This window comes from Mesocricetus auratus, unplaced genomic scaffold (genome assembly GCF_017639785.1).
Source record: "Mesocricetus auratus isolate SY011 unplaced genomic scaffold, BCM_Maur_2.0 Super-Scaffold_100027, whole genome shotgun sequence".
NCBI lineage: Eukaryota > Metazoa > Chordata > Mammalia > Rodentia > Cricetidae > Mesocricetus > Mesocricetus auratus.
The window spans coordinates 24,278,057-24,299,276 of NW_024429208.1; the positions used below are offsets into that span (position 1 = coordinate 24,278,057).

The 21,220-nt window shown below is 43.5% G+C and overlaps 1 protein-coding gene across 4 annotated transcripts in view; it reads right to left on the reverse strand.

The window, feature by feature from the left end:
* The window catches only part of Ascc1 (activating signal cointegrator 1 complex subunit 1), an 83,425-nt gene that overhangs the window by 21,972 nt on the left and 40,233 nt on the right, over positions 1–21,220 (reverse strand). For all 4 annotated transcript variants that reach the window (XM_040732056.1, XM_040732055.1, XM_040732057.1 and 1 more), the window contains exons 7-9: positions 19,506–19,625; positions 11,280–11,404; positions 9,392–9,477 (exon numbers count right to left, since the gene is read on the reverse strand). In XM_040732056.1, coding sequence (XP_040587990.1) covers positions 9,392–9,477; positions 11,280–11,404; positions 19,506–19,625 — 331 coding nt within the window. The remainder of the gene's footprint in view (positions 1–9,391; positions 9,478–11,279; positions 11,405–19,505; positions 19,626–21,220) is intronic.

The window sequence follows — 21,220 nt, forward strand, 5'->3', positions numbered from 1 at the left end:
CTAGGCTTTATTGACTGCTTACTGGCCATGTCGGGCAAGAAAGTTCTTTGAAGAAATACTACTCAAGAGAAGGCACAGTCTATTCTTCCAGAGAGGAGTATCATTTGCTGTTGCTGTAGACCTGGGTACACTACTGTTTAAAACCTCCTGACACGAGCTCAAGACCACAGGGTCTCCATGTCTTCTTTTAGAACCAAATAATGAATTATATTTTTTTGTATTTGAGGTGGAGCCTCATTATACAGCCCAGGTTAGCCTTGAACTCATGACATAGCGCAAGCTGACCTCACATGGATGCAACCTTCCTTCCTGCCTCAGCCTCTGTGTGCTGAGACGACAAGCCCAGCTGAAATAATTTTTGCACTGTCTAAGGATCTTTGCTGTTAGCTTTCACCCATTTTCTGTCCCTTCTGCTCAGATTCCCTTGATTTCTCTTTCAGTCCCTGATGGAGCACATGTATGAACTAGTGTATACACATTCTCTCTTTCTCCCTTTCATAAAATCTTATCTTTATACACAAGAAAATCCTCCAGAGAGTTGTTTCTCCCATACCTAGATCATGTGACTGTCATGAATACTGTGGCCCCTTCTGAAGGTACAGACAGAGCTATTTCAAAACAGCAGCGTGTAAAGTGAGCTGCATTTTGTATGTTAGCAGAAAGACCCTGCTGTGTCAGCTGTATGTCTGACAGATGGGAAATTCTGAAATTACTCAATAAAGGTTGGAAATTTACAAGCCATGATAGATGCACTATTGGGTCTTAGCATCGGCACAAATAAAACAACCAGCAGCCAAGGAGAAACACAGAGGATTAGAATAACTGCAGGAAAAACCTTCAGAATTTATCAACATGTACACTGTATTTTCCAAGGGCGTTTGCTTTATCAGAGTGATGCTCCTTTCTCTGGCAGAATTTAGTCATTATGTGTGAAATCAATAAAGACACTTTACCAAAAAGAAGAAAGAAAAAAGACGAGAGAAGTGACATCTGCTCTGCGACTTTACTAAATAAGAGTGTCAACTCCTAGGGGAGTGGTGCACACCTGTAATCCCAGCACTTGGAAGGTGGAGGCCAGAGGATCAGAGGGTCAAATTCATCTGTGGTTACACAGTAGAGTTTACGGCCAGCCTGGGCTATGTGAAATTGTCTCAAAAAACAAAAACTACTTGTCTTTTTCAGGCATATCAGGTAGCAAAGATGACACCATATGTAGCATGAATCTGGAGACAGTGACTTAGCCCCAAGTGCAGCTGACAGCTGCTTATGCTCCGATACTGCAATGGATTCAGTGATGAGTCAAGAGCTTTCAGAAAAGTTTGAGGTTTGAGGGGAAAAATTAAAAAGCCAAGTAACTAGAGCTAAGAATTCAATTGTACAAAACTATAAAATAAATACAATTCTCTTCCTCAAGCAAGAATATCCTTCCTAGTGCTTATTCTTTTCCATCAACATTTTATGTATCTTGCTTACTTGAGACAGGGTCTCACAAGCTGGCCTCAAACTCTTGATCATCCTGCCTCTACTTCACCAGTGCTAAAATTACAGGCATGTACCACCACACCTGGTTCACATGGTACTGGGGATCAAATCCAGCACACATCAGGCAAGCACTCTACAGACTGAGTTATATATATATATCTAGCCCTCAATAAACATCCCCCCAAACAGGGTTTCTCCATGTAGCCCTGGCTGTCGTGAACTCCCTCTGTAGACCAGTCAACCTTCCATACTAAAAACAAGCAAGAGTCAGTTAGACAGCTCAGCAAATAATAAAAGCTCTTGCCTTGCAAACCTCTGGTCCTGAGTTCATCTGCTGGCTCCCGCAGTCAATGGAGTGGACCAATTCGGGAAAGATGTCTTCTAACTGCCACATGAACATCAAGACTCATGCATAACTGTACTCCTCTCTCTCTCTCTCTCTCTCTCTCTCTCTCTCTCTCTCTCTCTCTCTCTCTCTCTCTCTCTCTCCCCCTCTCTCTTACACACACACACACACACAATTAATTAATTAAAAGCAAGTAAAAAAATCTCAATAGGCCAAAGGTCTGTAACTCTTCTTAGACCTCCTGAGAGACACAGGATGTGCAACAATCACAACTTAGTCACAGCTTCGAGGAGGAAAAACCTCAGGAAAATGAGGCTGTAACTGACAACTTGTGGGAGGTGCTGTGTGGAATCTGAGTTGAAGAACAGATACCCTACTGTGTGTGGAGGCTCACACACTTGGGAGGCTGAGGAGGGATGGAAAACTCAAGGCCAGTCTGAGCTACTTAGGGAAATACTGTCTCATAAAACACTAAAGCCCAGAACAAAGGGACTTTACAGCTATCATACTTAATGTTGAGAAACCTGACACTCTCCTGCCAAGTCAGAAACAAGGCAAAATAAATGTCCCTCTCACCCCTGCTTCTCAGACCCATGCTCAAAGTACAGCTAAGAAGTAAGAGAGAAAATAAAAGAATTACGTATTTGGAAGGACGCACTAAAGCCAACAGTCATTTGTTACAGATGACGTGACGATCTAGGACCTATACTACAGGCCAAAAATCCCAAAGCTGGGCACAGTGGTACATGCCTCCATCTCAGCACTCAGGAGGCAGAGGCAGGTGAGTCCAATATAGCCTACATAGTGAGAGACCTTGCCTCAAAAAAAAATTAATAAATAAATAACCCACAAAACAAACAAACACAGTGGTGATGCACGCCTTTAACCGCAGCACTCAGGAGGCAGAGGCAGGCAGATCTCTGAGTCCGAGGCCAGCCTGGTCTATACAAATGAGCTGTAGGCAAGTCAGAGCTACATACATTGGGTCTCAAAAACAAAAAAGAAAGGAAAAAGAACCAAGCAAAACAACAGCAACAACAAAACACAAAAACAAAACAAAAAGAACACCACTCTTACACTTAGTAATAATATCTACCAAGCTTATAAGACACAAGAGTAATACACAAAACTTAGTTTTATATTTATCATCAATGAACAATCTGAATTTGACATTAAAAATAGAGGCTGGAAGGCTGATGGTGATGGTGGAAGTCTTTAATCCCAGCACTCAGGAGGCAGAGGCAGGCCTGGTCTGCAGAACTAGTTCCAGGACAGCCAGGGTTACATGGAGAAACCCTGTCTTGAAAAGAGAGGGGGGGAGGGGCTGGGGTTGGAGAGATGGCTCAGCAGTTAAGAGCACTCACTGTTCTTTGAGAGGACCTGGTTGCAATTCCCAGCACCCACATGGCAGCTCACAACCGTCCATAATTCCAGTTCTGTGGGGTCCAACACCCTCTTCTGGTCTCCCAGGGTATCAGAAATACATGTAGTACACAGACATACATCCAGGCGCAAATAAAATTAAATAAGTCATCTATATTCACACCCAAAAGAAAGGATACAAAGTTTTTTGTTTGTTTGTTTGGTTTTTTTTTGGTTTTTTGAGACAGGGTTTCTCTGTATTGTTTTGGAGGCTGTCCTGGAACTCGCTCTGTAGACCAAGCTGGCCTCGAACTCACAGAGATCTGCCTGCCTCTGCCTCCTGAGTGCTGGGATTAAAGGTGTGCGCCACCACAGCGCTGAGCGAAGGGATACAAAGTTAACAAAATTAAGTAATATCTACCTGAGGAGAACCACAAAACTCTATTAAAAACAAACAACAACAAAAAAAAAAAACTAAAGAATTCATGGATACATCCAATCTGATCTATTGATTTAAAACAACCTCAGTCAAACCCCCCCGGGGGGGGGGGGATGGGATGATCCTATATCAACAAACAGATTCTAAAGTTTATTTAGAAAGAAAAAATCCAAATAGCCAAATCAATACCAAAAAAAAAAGGAAGCAGCTCTCCTCTGTTGCACACAGCAGCTGTCTCTTCTGTCAAAGCTGCTCTCCAGACTTTGGAAGGACAGCGTCTCTCTCTTCCTTCATGGCCCCTCATACTGCCTTTGGGATGATGTTGCACCTCCTTCCCAGTTGCTCTGATTTCAGGCCTACCCACCAAGGTCACAAGGCTCTCTTGTAATAACACTCACTTCTAAAAGGCAAAAATGGATGGATGGATGGATGGATGGATGGAACACATTTACCTTTTCTCATTTCCTCTCAGGGATTCTGAGGAATGAAAATGGGATCAAATGAAAAAGAATAAAATGCTGGGATAACTCTAGTTCATATCTAACTCTAGTCTCAGTGAGGCAGAAGCAACTGAAACCATATTTTAGAGGAAACTATTAAAAATTAATGTACCCAGTTTAATGCTGCCAGTCTCCCAAGTTTAAGCATTCTCATAATAAATTAGTCTCTCTCAGCTTGCCATATACTTTTCATATTTTTTCCTGGTTTTGTTTTTGAGACAGTCACGTTCTGTAACCTAAGCTGGCCCAGTACCATTATAGAGCTCAGAATGGCCTTAAACATATGGCAATCCTTCTGCCTCAGTTCCCCCTCCCAAGTGCTAGGGTCACATACAAGTTACCACATCAGGATTTGCATAAACCAAGGACTGAACCAGGGCCCTGTGCACACTAGCAGGACTGAACTAGGGCTCCTTGCACACTAGCAGGACTGAACCAGGGCTCCTTGCACACTAGCAGGACTGAACCGGGGCCCTGTGCACACTAGCAGGACTGAACCAGGGCTCCCTGCACACTAGCAGGACTGAACCAGGGCTCCCTGCACACTAGCAGGACTGAACCGGGGCCCTGTGCACACTAGCAGGACTGAACCAGGGCCCTGTGCACTGAAGCCTCTAAGGAAATGGCAGCACCCTCAGGCCCGGGACCTGCAGTGCTTTCCATGTCTGCCTCTGTGGGGATCACAGACCCTGGCCGGAAACCCACTCCTAGATCAGCCTGGGAGCAGGCAGCTGCGAGACAATGTTTACTGAAAACATGTTTACTGAAAACAATTCAGTGCCATAAATTCCTGATAAGGGCTTGATGCGGTCACTGAAACACCCTGACTAGCTACTCCCTGCTGTTCCCGATTCTGGTGCCAGAGATTCAACCACCAGCCAGGAGGAAGGAGAGGTCTGTGAGAGGGGTGTGAGAGGGCTGTTGGAGATTTGTGCGTGTATGGATGGCAGAAGTTTTTCTAAAGGGAAGTGTTTTTTCTTGGGAAGTTCTCCTAAGCCGATTTGGGGAGCATAAAGTTTTCTTAACGCAACCGACTGGTCTCTGTGTCATCAATCCTCGCCACATTCTCAGATACAGGCTGCGCAGCAGGCACGGCATGCCTCTGCCACTAGGACTTCTTCCTCAGTTTGCAGTCTGCACACACTGGTGAGCAGTCAGCCTGTGCCATCAGTCTTTGAGAGGAGGGTCTTAGAGACCACTTCTATCGCTTCAGGGCCCTTCCCAAGTTCCCCAAGCAGAAGGCCATTTGCCTCATGGTCAGGGGCTGGCAGCTGATGCCCAGTCACTTCCCAAAGGTGAGGGAGCCGCCTCTTCCCTTAGCCCTGCTACATCTTCATAGCTTGTTTCTCAGGTTACACGGCGCTCCCAGCCAATGGTTACACAAACAGCATCTTTCCTGCTCCCTCTCAGAAATGGAAACTCTCAGCCTACTAATTTGGCTTGGGCCATTTTCACTAATGCATCTCCTTTTGGAGCTGTCAGTCTGCCATAAAAACACTGTAATTGACTGTGTTTGCTCCTTTACTGCTTGAATAACACAGAATAATCCTTTGTCAGTCCCTCCTTCCAAGTCTTAGGGAAGTCTTATTTTAACCAGCAATAGCCAGATTCTAGCCTATTACAGCTGCTTCAACTCTCAGAGGAGCTGTACAAAAGAAAAAAGTGCCTTCTACCTCAAAAAACCATTAGAGACTTTCTTCTTATTAATAAGGCACCCAGAACACATACTATTCCATGGAACCAAAAGGACCAATTTCTCTCCTGGAGCAGAGCGGCAATTGTCGGGTACTCGTTAAATTACAGAAATGAGCAATGACTCTTTCCCGATTTGTTTCTCGGTGAATAGCTGAGGAGCTTGGCTTTTCCAAGTCTGCCTCCCATAGACCCTCCCCTCTGGATCCCTGTGGACCTGTGTAGCTGTTAGCATGCCACACAGATAATCCTGGGCTCCTCAGTACCCAACATGGCTAGCCTTTCTGTCTACCCCAGCCAGTTCCTATCATGTTAACACATTTTTTTTCTTTCTTTTTTTTTCTTTTTGGAAACATTGTTTTGGAGGCTGTCCTGGAACTCACTCTGTAGACCAGGCTGACCTTGAACTCACAGAGATCCTCCTGTCTCTGCCTCCTGAGTGCTGGGATTAAAGGCGTGCGCCACCAACGCCTGGCTCACATGTTTTCTTAAAATAATAATTTTGAGATCTGTGAAATAGCTCATCCTGCAAAAGTACCTGCCACCAAGTCTGATGGCATGAGTTTGATCCCTGGGACCTATGTGGTGGAAGGAACCAACTCACACAAGATGTCCTCTGGTCTCCATATGCTTCTTTGCATGCAATCTAAAATTCAAAGTAAGTCCATGCCTTTAATTCAGTACTTGAAAGGCAGAGGCAGAATGATCTCCATGAGTTCAAGGCCAGCCTTGAACTGAGTTCCAGGTCAGTCAAGGCTACATAATGAGACCCCCGTATCAAAAAACAAAAATTAAAGTAATCTCATCATTAAAATATAAAAATAACCGACTGATTTTCTAAATATTTTCTTTCATTTGGCACAGCATTTCCAAAAGGTGGCCTACCATATCTACATAAAGTGTATTAATGCCGGGTTGTGACAATTAAACCCACGGTTGCCTTGGTTTTTAAGATTTAATTACCTTGGTTGAAACATAGGTGAAAGATTCTACTTTCTGGAACTAATGATTAAGGAGTAAAGTAAGAGAGACTACAGATATTAGCAGATACTCTATCCCGTGCTCAAAGGCACTTACTCCTCTTCCGCACATCCGCCCACAACTGTATGCTGGAACCACCCACTAACCTCTGGCCCTTCAGAGGCAGGAGCTCCTGAAGGTAGGGACTGAGTCCTAACTGGTATCACCCCTTAAGAGTCTAGAAGTGCTTCCCTTAATGTTGGTGCATTCAACATGGAAGTCTGGCATATACTGAACACGTATTCTACCACTGAGCTATCCCCCCAGCCCCAAAAGTCTGCTCTTAATTAGTTACAGCATTAGATCAGCTGGTGAACCTGCTGCCGGCATTTCTGAGTTTTAACTGGGCATTACTCTGGTTCTGACAGACAGAACCTCAAATATCTCATGAGCTCAACCTAAATATAGATTTCTCTTGCACAAAACAGCAGGAAAATGTTAAACTTTAGAATTTCAAGTGTTTTTGTGGATTCCAGTCTCTGCCACTAACTAAAATTGCTTTTGGCAAGTCTAACCACAGTGGATCCTGTGTTCGAGATTCAAATGAGGAATGACACTAAATGGCCTCCAATCACTCACTGGGCCCAGCTCTAAAACTGATGAGGCATGAGTCAGGGGACAGTGGCAGAGTGGCGCATGTTAACACTAGAGGGCGCTACACTCGTGTCATCACAGGGGGTTCAGGTCAGGAAATTTCAAGAAAAAGATCTTCCTCTCTCCCCAGATTTACTGTCCTGGAGGCAGAACCTGGGACTATGAGTTTGCCAGGCAAGCATTCTGCCACAGGTCTGCACCACCACCCTGACTAGTAGCTTCACCATCGGGACCTGGCTTTGCAGGTGAGTGGCAGGTTGATGAATTCAGCTATAATTAGCATCAACAATCTCCTGTGGGATTCAAATGTTTCTCTCCCTTTATTTCTTTGGTTTGGGAATTTTCCATGTGCTCTTACTTGCTTCTTTGGTTTTTGAGACAGGGTCTTATGTAGGTCAGGCAGACCACAGACTCACTATATGCCTGGGGATGTCTCTGAGGCCCTGATGCTTCTCCTTCCATCTCCTAAGTGGGGGGTTACAGGCTTAACACACTTTGTGGGACTTACTTTACTTTTTGTTTTTGTTAGCTTGGTTTTGATGCTGTTGTTTTTCAAGATAGGTAGCCTTGGCTATCCTGGAACTCACTCTGTAGACCTTGAACTCATAGAGATCTACTTGCCTCTGCTTCCTAAGAGCCAGGATTAAAGGTGTGCATGACCACCACCCACTGAATTTTTTTGATATATATAAAAAAAATGGAGAAAGAACTCTTTAGGAATGGCTTAAAGCCAACTTGGTTCTCGTGGAATTAAAATGAAGCTCAACAGCCTGTGATACAAGCCAGTGAGAAGAGCTTCTGGGGAAGAACCTGTGGCTGCTCAGTCTGTCAAGGGATAAGGTAAAGGAGTCAGGGAAGGAGGGGAAGAACAGGCATCCTGAAGATGAAACGGCTCTGACAGTCACACACTGCAATGGCTAATATTGACTACATCTGGAATCAACTACAGCCAAAGCAACCAGGCACACCACTGAGGGATTCCTGACCGGCTCATCAGAGGTGGGAGACACACCCTAAATCTGGGTCACACTGTCCTGAGTCAGGCTCTTGCTGGAAAGTTCATTCCCTCTCTACTTCAGAATCTACTTCATCAGGAGTCTGTGTTTACTGAAAAAAAGCTGAGACATCCAGCTTCATAGACCAAAAGCCTATCTTAGACTTTCCATCAAGAGACAGCCAGTTGGACTAGCTGTACCACAGCATGCAAGCAATTCTAATAAATGCTTTTAATATATACACATTCATTCTATCAATTCTGTTCCTCTAGAAAACTCTGACTAATATGAATGCACACTCTCTCTACCTCTGGAAAAGATTCTTGGCCTTGAAATAGTGTGACCTAAACAATCCACAAACAAGGGTATGGCTGAAAGCCTGTTTCTCTTGGCCCAGAGGAACAATGGCGAGCTAACCTGACAGGGTGGCTATAACAGGCAGTGTGCAGGAGACAGAGAAATGCAGGACAGAACTCCTTGCATTTCTACATCCTGGATTAATGTGATTCAGAACAGCAAGGCCTTTGCAGTCAGATACCGACTCCCTACTTTTAGGACACAGACAGCTCTTGAGTAAAAATAGACAAACAGTAACCTTGAAGAGCAACTCTCTGGGTGAAAGGGAAAAAATTTACTAGATCAAAACATTTTTTTTTCACTTAAAAACTGCAAACTCAAACCTCTGGAGAATAAAGTAAAACTCACTAGGTTTGAATTCAGTATCAAAGTAGCTAGGAAATGTTATTCTTTCTTAAACGAATTTCAAGTATTCTAGAGGTGCCAGGAGGAAGGATGGATGGACGGACGGATCATCTATGGGTCTCCCCCTAGCCCTCTCTATCTCTGACATCCTTTCCTGGAAAGCAGGAGAAAACACATTGCAATGCTAAAAGGTGACGGCTTGTCTCCTCCTCCACTCAGGCATGCCCCAAAGGCTTCCATATCCCTGCATCATACTGACCTTTAAAATGTTCCGGCCATCAAATGATTCTCTTTCCTTGAAGATGTATTTGCCATCTGCTGTGTAGAGGTTGTACCTGCCTTCAGCTGTAATAATCCAAAGACAATGCAAGAGGAACATGATTAGTGTGTTTGTGCTTCCCTCTTGATCATCTATAGGACCACAGCAACCAGCAAGCTTTCACCTCCCGCTAGAAAGCAGCACAAGGTGGGAAGAGCAGCTAAAGGTCAAGAGATGAGGCTTCCGGGCTGCATTCTCCAAGCCCTGACTGTGTGTATGCACTGGGTAACTAATGAGCCCCTCCGCAGATCACAGTTCTCCATTGACAAAGTCAGAGGTTGAGACTAAGTCACCTCCGGGCATCTACAACCCCAAAATAAATGGCATGTGATTTTAATTATGTTAAAACACACAAAAACTCACATGTAAACTATTCAAAATTGCTGGTGTCCAGGATTCGGGTAGACTCAGAGACTACCTCCAAATGGTGTGTGGGTGCTTTACTACATTAAAGATATCCTTATATTCTACACAGGAAGGCAGCCTGTCCATGACCTTGGCCTAAACAAAACTGTACTCTAGTTGACTAAGTTAATTTAGGCTGCATGTCCCAAAAGATGTCCTTAAAGGACAGCCAGAAGAATATCAAAGGGAAAGGAGACAGGAAAAAAAAGTAATGTATCTTTTCATGTCCTTTTCAAGTAAAAAATTCAATACAGAGAAGAGCACAGGAAAGGGAACATTCAAAGGACCCTCAAGAATCTTTAACTTCAGAATGCTTCTGACTGATAACTCTTTCCTGCCCACGACAAGCCTTTACAAGCACTTGGACTTTTACTTTCCAGTATGCTCTTTCATTGTCCAGGTCTGCAGAGTCCCAGGTCAGAGCTGAAGGACTCGCAAGAGCTCAAACAACTCTATGAACATCACACATTTTAGCTACATGTGTGGGGACTCCAGACCTAGCTCAGACGAGAAGTGTTCTAAACAAGACCCCAGACTCAGGCATGCTCCACAGCTTAAAAAAAAAAAAAACGAGTTCTGAAAGCCAGACTCAGTGGCACACACCTATACAGCCAGCACTTGGGATGTGGAAGCCGGACAAGAGTTCAAGGCCACCTCGCAAATTTAAGGCCAGCCTGGGTTACATGAGATCCTATCTCAAAAACACAAGCAAAACAAACATAAACAGCTTCCCTGTTAAGAAAAAAAGAACAACACGAGCAGTTTGGAAAGAAGTAAATCAATACCAAAAAACCCAAAACAACTACTAGAAAGTAGGAATTGTGGGCAGGGAGACAGTCCAGTCAGTAAAGTGCTTGTCTTGCACCTGAATTTAACCCCAGATCCATGCTATGAAATAAATAATTAAAAAAAAAAAGCAGCCCTGGTGGCAGTGCACTTATAACCTTGCCCAGAGGACAGCAGAGATAGGAGGATCTTGGGCTTATTAGATAGCTAGACCACACCACTTAGTGAGTTTCAGGCAAGTGGGAGACCCTGTCTCAAAAACTAAGATGGACAGTGCAGAGTGAGACTGAGATTCTTCACTGTTTAGGTTAAATTTACCTGGGCATCTTAAATCCTTCTTGGGGGAGACATGCTAAAGATTGAGAAGTAGGAGCTCATGAATACTAGGCAAGCACTTTGCCCCTAAACTGCACCACAACCCTCATCTCCAGGCAAGCACTTTAGCCTAAACTGTACCCCAACCATCATATTTTTGTTTGCAAATTCTGACAAGCCCATGTGTGACAGACTGAGTGCCATGTAGGTATGCCCCTTCTACTGGGTTCATTAGAGCAATGGTATACCAGAGATTCACACTGGCTGCTCATTGAAAGCTCTAGCTCGTTGTGATCCCTGGAGCGGCTCTGGGAGGACTTACCATTGGGGTCTTTCCTGAACAGTGTGTTCATGACCGTGGCGTGCAGTTTCACACTGTTCCAATCTTTCACTATTAGTCCCAGTGCCTGAAAGCGCTCCAGCACTCGATCAACTAGTTCCTGCAGCCTGGAGAAGTTGAAGCACCAAAATCTTAGTGAACACAACCTGACCACCAACTGAACAGGCATGCAGTGTGTGCTCTGTGCCAATCATGGGACAAGGCTGCAGTCCCCATCAGAGCTCACTGTCTGATCAAGAAGGCAGCCTTGGGAACAAGTCACTGTTGGTTCAGGCACAAGCCTGTAATACCAGCACCCAAGAGGCTGAGTTAGGGGTGATAACATTTGTTGTTATTTTCTGTTTGCTTGTGAGTCAGGCCCCACTATGTAGCACTGGCTAGCCTAGAACTCACTATGTAGACCAGACTGGCCTGAGACTCAAAAGATCAGCCTACCTTTGCTGGAATTTAAATATGTGCACCACCAAACCTGGCAGGATCATAAATTTGAGGCAAGCGAGATACACTTGAGTTCCAAGGCAGCCAAGGTCACAAAACAAAACCCTGGGGAGGGGTATGAGGAGAAGAAAAGAGACATCACTGCAATGCAGGATGGTTTTTGAGAGTGATCAACTGCATGGAGACAGAAGTCAGCATGTTCTTGAAGGCTTAATAAAGATTCACAGACACGGCTGGAGAGATGGCTCAGTGGTTAAGAACACTGACTGCTCTTCCAGAGGTACTGAGTTCAATTCCCAGCAACCACATGGTGGCTCACAACCATCTGTAATGAGATCTTCTGATATGCAGGCAGAACACTGTAAACATAATAAATGAATCTTTAAAAAAAAAAAAAAGATTCACAGACAAAACCAGGAAAAGAAGGGCACTCCAAGCAAAGAAAAAGCAGAACACACAAGACCCCAGTGATACAGACAGGATCACAGCGGACAGCAGCCATGGTGGGGGAGGGGGCACCTGCAGCAAAGCCATTTTGTTGGCATACCAGAGGCAGAAATCTTATGACAAAGGACAAGGGAGGAATCAGACAGGGAGGCGGCAGGGGCACACTAGTCTCTTAAGACACTGGAAAGGAAGGAAAATGCTAGTCTTCGGCAGGCCACAAGAAGCAGTGCAGGTTTCTAAGAAGCCGGAACTGAGGAACTAAAAGCATGTCACCCAAAACAGATAAACATGCAGTCTCGCTGTGCATTGGTAGCACACGCCTTTAATCCCACACTCAGGAGGCAGAGGTAGGCAGATCTCTGTGAGTTCGAGACCAGCCTAGTCTAGAAGAGCTAGTTCCAAAGCCACAGAGAAACCCTGTCTCAAAAAAACAAACAAACAAACATGCAGTCTCAGGGTTCAGTTACTACTACAGAGGTGGGGGTGGGGGAGATGTGTCTCCATACTTGTTCTCTTGTAAACTGTTTCCTGTTTACAAAAATAACATGCTCATTAAGAAACTAGGAAAGGGCAGAAAAGCATAAAGAGGAAACAGGCCCACAAACGTGTTTATCTGTGGATGGTGAGACCACATCATCAGACAAAGAAGCAAGACACACCGGGCTCCAGAGTTAACCTGGTGATAGCAGCAGCAGCACGAAGAGCCTGGAGTGACTTAGGGGAGAAGAGGTTACAGTTGAGCGGGAACTGAAGTAGGACCCGAGAACAAAAAGCTGAGAGTACTCAATGCATCTGGATTTCAGTCGAATGAATAAACCACCCACTTAAGTACCAAATGTTTAGGGAGCATTACTATAAGCCATGCATTATTCAAAAAATTCCAGATCTACAACACTGAGTAGGACATGCTCTCCAGCATCAAAAATCTGGCCACCTCCTTGAGAAAAAGAATGGAGGACAAGAAGCAAAGATAGACATTTGACGTAGACAAGAAATCAAGTTGATGTCCAGGGAAGGTACACAGAATGGCAGGAGTTTACAGTGTTAACTTGGGGTCAGGCTGGAAGAACCTGAATACCAGACTGGCAGTTATTAATTCAAAGATTCGAGATAATGGGCAATTTTACAGCAAAGAAATCCTATAGCATGCAGGTACAGCTTCAAAAATCTGATGTAGGATTTCCAAGCATCTAAGTATACTGATAAGAGCATCTCAGGGCCACCTCGTCAGAAGAACTGAAGAAAAGACTTAATTGGTTGAGCATTGAGTTTGATGCCAATGCCAAAAAGAAAAAACAAACACCAAAAAAAAAAAAAAAACACCACATACACACACACACACACACATACACACACAAAAAAAATCATGGTGACATATGTATTTACTCCCAGCACTCAAAGGTGGAGATGGGGAGGGGGTCAGAAGTTCAAGGTCATTCTTGATTACATAGCAAGTTCAAGGCCAGCCTGGGTTATGAGACCCTGTCTGAAAAAGAACTGCAAGATAGTGTAATGTAATTCTATTTGTTTAATGCAATATACACAGACAATGACTCTTGGCAGTTTTTACTCTGGAAAGGAAAACAAGGAAACAAGGGATGGTAAGTTAATTTTTACTTAATTATCTGTTTTTTTTTTTTTTTAAAGCTTGCCGGGCGGTGGTGGCACATGCCTTTAATCCCAGCACTCGGGAGGCAGAGGCAGGCGGATCTCTGTGAGTTCAAGGCTGGACCGATAGCCTCCAAAACAGAGAGACCCTGTCTCGTAAAAACCAAAATAAAAAAATAAAAAAATAAAGCTTGGCTGTGAAAGGAGAGGGCAAATTATATACAGTAGTATTGAGATGTGCAGTTATAAACCTTAGCCTCAAAACATATAAATAACTCTCCTATTTGCCAATTCTCAACAACTAGACTATACCTACTTCTTTTTTTCCTTTTTTTTTTTTTCTTTTTGGTTATTCAAGACAGGGTTTCTCTGTGGCTTTGGAGACTGTCCTGGAACTAGCTCTTGTAGACCAGGCTGGTCTCGAACTCACAGAGATCTGCCTGCCTCTGCCTCCCTAGTGCTGGGATTAAAGGCATGCACCACCACCGCCCGGCTTGGTTTTATTTTCAACTGCATTTATTTATTTATTTACTTGTGAACATGAACAGACACGGGTGTGGAGTTCAGAGAATAACTTGAGAAGCTGGTTCTCTTCTTCCTCCACAAGGGTCCTAGGGATCAAACTCAGGTCCTTCGGCTTGGTGGCAGGGGCCTTTACCCACTGAGCTTGAACTCACAGTATAGCTAAGACTGACCTTGAGCTCCCCTTGGCCTCCCTCCTAAGTGCTGGTATTACAGGAATGCACCACTGTGCCCAAAAAAAATCCTTTCAAGCATGTATTTAGACACTGTTTTTAAATCTGACAGGAATATTATAGATTTCCTAGTCTGAGTCCACCTTTGTATCCCTGATATAAACTAGCTTAGTCATTTCTCTACCCTCCACTTTAAGAAAACTGCCAAATCAAGCAGATTTTACTTTTTGTATCCAATTATTGATTCCCGCTGCCACTGCTCTAATTTGGGCCATCTTGCTTCTCCCAGACTGTTTTAATGGCTTCTAAACAGCCTGCTCCTGTTCCTACTGTAATGGCTCCTGCCCCAGCTCTCCCTTTCAGCTATGAATGCAGCAATGACTTGTTTTAAATCCACAGAGAACTGCACGGGGCAATGTGGCACCTATAAAGAATACTGTACAAGACCCAGTCAGTCCCACTCTAGCATGAAGGGTAAGGGAGCCCAACCCTAACTGAGGAGCCCTGGACAGCTGATGGCCACTGGGGAAGGGAGAGTTAGAGTTCTTTAAGGGTGTAGCTAACAACAGGTTGACCGTGCTCCAATAGATGGCCCTGCACACATGAGTCTGGGGGCAGCATAAATTGGACTGCTGGGCTATTTTTAAGAAAGGTGTGATGGAGAGAAGGCTCAGTGGTTAAGCACTAGTTGCTTTTTCAGAGGATCCAGGTTCAATTCCTAGCTTCCACATGGAAGCTCACAGCCATCTGTAACTCCAGTTCTATGGGTTCTGACTCTTCTCCTAGTGTCTGAGGGCACCAGGCACACATGTGGTACATAGACATACATGCAGGCAAAACACCCACACACATAAAACCAAAACAAGTTTGGACATGAAGTAGGGGGAAGGGAGTACATGGAAGGAATTCTCAAAGAATTAACAAAAAAACTGTTTTTAAATGGCATCTGTGGAGGTTGGAACGGGAATGGCTCCCATAAGCTCAGACTTGGATGCTTAGTCATTAGGGAGAGGCACTGCTTGGCAGAGATTAGGAGGTGAGTCCTTGATGGAAAGTGTGTCACAGTGGGTAGGCTCCCAGGTTTCAGTGGCTCTGGCTCTCTTCCTGCTGCCTTCTGATGTGGACGGAGAACTCTCAGCTACCATGTCTGCTGTGTCTGCCATGCTCCCCACCATGAGGCTATTGGACGCTTAGCAACCCCAATTAAATACTTTCCTTTAGGAGAGCTGCTGTGATCATGGTGTTTCTTCACAGCAATAGGACATGGACTAAGACAGCATCTGTTATTGAATACACAAATCTCTTACAGTTTAGATTTCCTACAAAAAGCTCTTGGATATATTTTGTCATATATTCCTAATTATCTTATAATCTGTTGAATAATGAGAACATAGTTTTTTAACTTTGTATTTTTTGGGGGTTTTTTTGTTTTGTTTTGTTTTTTGAGACAGGGTTTCTCTGTGTAGCTTTGATGCCTGCACTGGAACTAGCTCTTGAAGACCAGGTTAGTCTCGAACTCACAGAGATCTGCCTTCCTCTGCCTCCCAAGTGCTGGGATTAAAGGTATGTGCCACCACTGCCCAGTTAGTTTTTTAATGATGTTTCTTTTGGCTTAAAACTATAATTATTATACTGACTTTATACAGTCTTACTAAACAAAAACAAAACAAACAAAAAAGTCTCTCTATGTAGCCCTAACTAGCCCAAAACCTTCTTATAGGCTTAAGTTTCAGTGAGAGACCCTGTCTCAAAAGTAAATAGTTAATAAATGAGGTAGAGAACAACAGAGAAATGCACGCACGCACACACACACACCACTTTAAAAAGGGCCATGTCTTACTTCTGTATCAGTTAGTACACCTTTCCAAACTTCCTTGCACAAAGGAACATTCCAGAAGGTTTATAAGTTGACCTAAACAAGGGCTTTAGAATACATATATCTCTTTAAAAGTGTATATTTGGGAAGGGGGAATTTATAAATCTTGAAGTAACACACATGACTCTTCCTGTGAGGAGAAACAGACAATAAAAAGTCAATATAGTAAAGGAGATGGGAACGACAAAAAAAAATTCTTGATTGATCACGTTAGTGGACTCAAAGCTTTGACAAAAGGAAGTGCACCAGATGTGTAAAAGCTGGCTTTGTGGGGAAAGTTATGCTGAACTGGCCCGTGAGACCTGAGCTCTCCGTTAGTGAGGGGACAGATCAAATGTGAGAACTGTCTTCAAAAGAAACTCACTCAGTGGGTTTTCATTCTCAAACCTGCTATCCTCTGCATGTGAAAACCAACAGGATACAGAGTCTCAGCAGCAGGACAATGAGCAAACGCCAGTGAAAACACTCGAGGCAGTAACTCCATCACCCCTCTTAGCTCCTCTCTGTTTCCCTCTGGAAACCACCCAAACTGTCTGGTCTCTGCCTCATGGACCTTAAAACAGAGCTGAAGCACAGATGAGGAAATTTTCATTATTGTGTAGAATCAAACATAGACTCTCAAGTAATTTTCCCTGTTACCTGTGTGCCTACTAGTCAGCACAGATTTTAGTCTCCCAACAGTGAGTTGTTAAGTGTGTCTGCACACCAGCCTCCAATGTGTACAAATAGTGCAAAGATCACATGAAGAAAATATGAGTATACATGTGTGCAGTGCTGGGGACCAAGCCCAGGCCTCGAGCATACTACGCATGAGCTCTGCTATGGTTCCAGTCTAGCCTGGCACACTTTCCCCAGAAATGACACAGTCTTAAGTGATAAGTCTTAAGAGCTAAGAATCTTCAACTACAAGTTCTCCCAGTGTATTCTTTGGGGTCCTGAGACATTGGAAGGGGATCATGAAGTCAAAACTATTTTTAAATTTAATTTTCATCAGTGTGGGGAGTTGTGTGTGGCATACACGTAGGGGGTCACATGACAACACTCTGAAGCCATCCTTCTTCCACCCTTACATGAATTCAGGTTGCCAGTCTTGAACATCAAGCACCTGGACCCACTGAGCCACTGGGCTGGCCTCAAGACCAGTCTTAAAACACTAGCTGGAGCGTGGTTTAGCGGCAGAGCACACGCTGAGCATGGACTACAATATTCTTGCTGTTTAAACTGGATGACATCTGTAATCATGGTGCAAAAGCGATGGTGTAGACCAGCACAGTCACATGACCCTGAGATCCCAGCAGTTAGCAGGCAGAGGCAGGAGGATTGAAAGTTTAAGGCCAGCCTGGGCTAAGCAGTGAAATACTGTCTGGAACTCAGGAAGAAGGCAACGGCATGTAGACTGCTGCTCCCTCAGTAGGGGAACTGTGGTGGCATCTGAGTGTTTTACTAGAAAAGTCTTCAGGAAACATTTGCAGCTTGAAAAACCTCAACCTCATTTATCCTTGATAAAACAGAAAAAGAAGAAAGCTTTACTGAATTTTGCTCCTTGAGTACACAGCCTTTTAACATTCTTGTGGTGAAACTGACATTATGTATGAAGAGCTTGGCCTGTGCACCTAACCAGACAGCTGTCTGGAAGAACTGGGCACTGAACCAATGTCTGTCCACTTGAGAGAGCACGTAAAAGAACACTGACAGGCAAATTGTGGCTGATCAGACTTGACTATGTGGTAGGTATTTTTTTCCTTTATCTTTTTTGTTATTGCTTTTGATTTTTGAGATAGGCTTTCATTATGTATGCTTGGATGTCCCGGGAACTCACTAGTTTAGACCAGGCTGGCCTCAAACTCTCAGGGACCTGTATGCCTCTGCCTCTTAGGTGCTAGATTAAGGACATGTGTCACCACGCCTGACTTGAAGGTATTAGTCTTTAAAAAGAACTTGAAGGAAAACAAGTGTCAACAGTTTCTGCCAATAATAAAATTTGAATTTTCAGATGAAAATTAGAAATTTTAAGCAGCCATCCTGGGTTTTACAACTTCAAAGTGCTTAAATATTTTGATAACACTGGTAGTGACATTATCACATATTTTAAAACCAACAGCATAATAAAATGTAACAGCATTTAGAAGCTTTTTATAATTTAGCAAACCACTTCTCAAAACGAGGAAGAATTTTTTTTTTTATGTTTCATGAAGACAAGGTCTCATGTAGCCCTGGCTAACCTAACATTTACAAAATTAAAAAAAAAAGTTTTAAAAGATGACTCAGTGAGTAGAGGAGCTTGCTACTCGCTGCCATGCCTGAACCCCTTGGGTTTGATCCCTGGGACCCACATAATAGAGAGAACTGACTTCTGCAAATTCGTTCTCTTATCTCCACACACATACCCATACAATAAATAAATGTAACCAAAACTTTTTAAAAAGAAAGATAAAAGAAATAGCCTGAATTATAGGTGGAGAATTTCTAAGAGGGATTTAGGTATAATAATCATAAAAATTAAAACAGTTATCAGTCTCTTGTGTTAGATTATGCTAACACATGCCAACCTGTTCTTAGCTTTTTTGTTTGTTTTTTGAGATAGTGTTTTTCTGTGTATCCCAAGCTATCTGGAACTGACTCTGTAGATCAGGCTGGCCTTAAATTCAAAGATCTGCCTGTCTCTGTTGAAATTAAAAGCCTGTGCTACCATGACTTTTGTTCCTAACATTTTATGTAGCTTAATCTTAATAATTCCATGACAGTAGGACTTTTAACCCCCATTTTGTCCTGGTATTCATCAAATTACCATCATATCACCTGTGAAACCCATCCTACAAGACCTTCCTTCCTGACAAATACACAGTTCGTTTCCATAAAAAAAAAATTGGCTGTTATGGTCAACACCCACTATTCAAAGAGTCTTTCCGGCTAACAAACTGACACTGTTTCCCACAACCAACTCTTCTCTGAATGTGTTAGCATACTTGCGTTCATGAATAAAGAGTCAGGCATGTTGGGGCACACATGTAAGCCTACTACTTGAAAGGCTGAGACAGAAAGGCTATGAGTTTAAGGTGATGCCCTGCAAACCTAGAAGGGCCTAGAAGAGCCCTGAGCTTCTAGGAACCTATTAGTTCAAATATGCACATGTTAAAAACCTACCTGTTGGAGCCATCTTTCATGTGGACTTTGGCATAAAGAACATCCACCATACCAGGATCGTCATTCATGTACTCAATCCCTGCCATCTCTGCTTCCAGGGGTTTGCCACCAGAAATGTCACTGTCAAAGAAAAAGCATTAGATTTTTACAGCTGTGTAAACAAAGAAGGCCGCAATATTGTAAAAGATGGTTAACATGCATAGTCAAGTAGTACAAGAACAGGCCTGTGAGGGTTGTAGCTGTCTTTCTAATTTCAAGTTACTAAATGTCTAATGCCCACACCTGCAAAATACAGGAGAGTATTTTCAGCACCACGCCATGTTCCAATACTCACTGATGAGTTCTAAGACATAACCAAGGAATGACATGATTGGCAATGACATTCTACTGTACTGGCCCTTCTCTCAAAAGCCCATCTCTCTTCATCATTTCTACAGTTACAAGAGGCTTTCACTCACTAGATGTGCATACCAATAATACATCTTCAGACCACCTGTCCACATTAATGAAAGGCCTCCTAGACTCATTTATGCAAGCAAGTCCCTTTCTAGGAACTGCTTCAAGGGAATGGCAGTACAGCCAACCACAGCTGCTGAACCATGTCATTGTTTGAGGGTTTTGTCTGTTTGCTTTATTTTGGGTGTTTGTTTGGAAACATTTAACGCTCCTGGTTCTAGAGTGTTAGTCTAGGACCATCATAGAGGAGAACATGGCAGCAGGCGGGCAGGCATGTGCTGGAACAGTAACAGAGTTTTCATCTTGATCCACAAGCATGAAGCAGAGAGGTAACTAAAATGGCATGGGCTTTTGAAACTTCAAAGCCCACCTCCACACCTTCTCCAACAAGGCCACACCTACTAATCCCTCCAGAACAGTTCCACCAACTGGAGACCAAATAGCCAAACATACAAGCCTATGGAGGCCTTTCTCATTCAAATCACCACACACTGCTTTAAGTGTTTCTAAGGAATTTCCTTTGGTAAGTAAGATCATAGGACCCAAGGTCCACTAGACAGGATTACAAACAGGGAAAAAGAAAACCACAAAGCCTAAGTGTTGAAGGAATCCTTATTATGCTAGGTCCCAGGACAGGTTTTCACTCTAAGAACATTTCTTAGTTAGGGTTTCTATTGCTGTGAAGAGATACCAACATGACCACAGCAATTCTTATAAGGAAAACATTTAATTGGGGTGGCTCCTTTACAGTTTCAGAGGTTCAGTCCATTATCATCATGGCAGGGAGCATGGCAGCATGCAGGCAGACATGGTGCTGGCTACATCTTGATCAGAAGGCAACAGGAAGTGAACTAAGTGTCATACTAAGGAAAGCTGGAGCAAAGCCCACCATTACAGAGACACACCCACTTCAAAAGGAGTGGCACTTAGGAAGTGTGGCCTTGTTGGAGTAGGTCTGGTCTTTTTGGAGGAATTGTGTCATTGTGGAGGTGGGCTTTGAGACCTCATACAAGCTCAAACCACACCCAGTGAGAAAGTCAAGATGTAGTACACTTGGCTCCTTCTCCAACACCAAGTCTGCATGCACAACACCATGTAGCACCATGATGATTTTAAACTAACCCTCTGAAAATGTAAGTTACCCAAATTAAATGTTTTTTTCCTTTATAAGAGTTCCCATGGTCATGGTATCGCTTCACAGCAACAGAAACTCTAAAATGCTTGAAAGGAAGGAAGGAGGGAGGGAGGGAAGGAGGGAG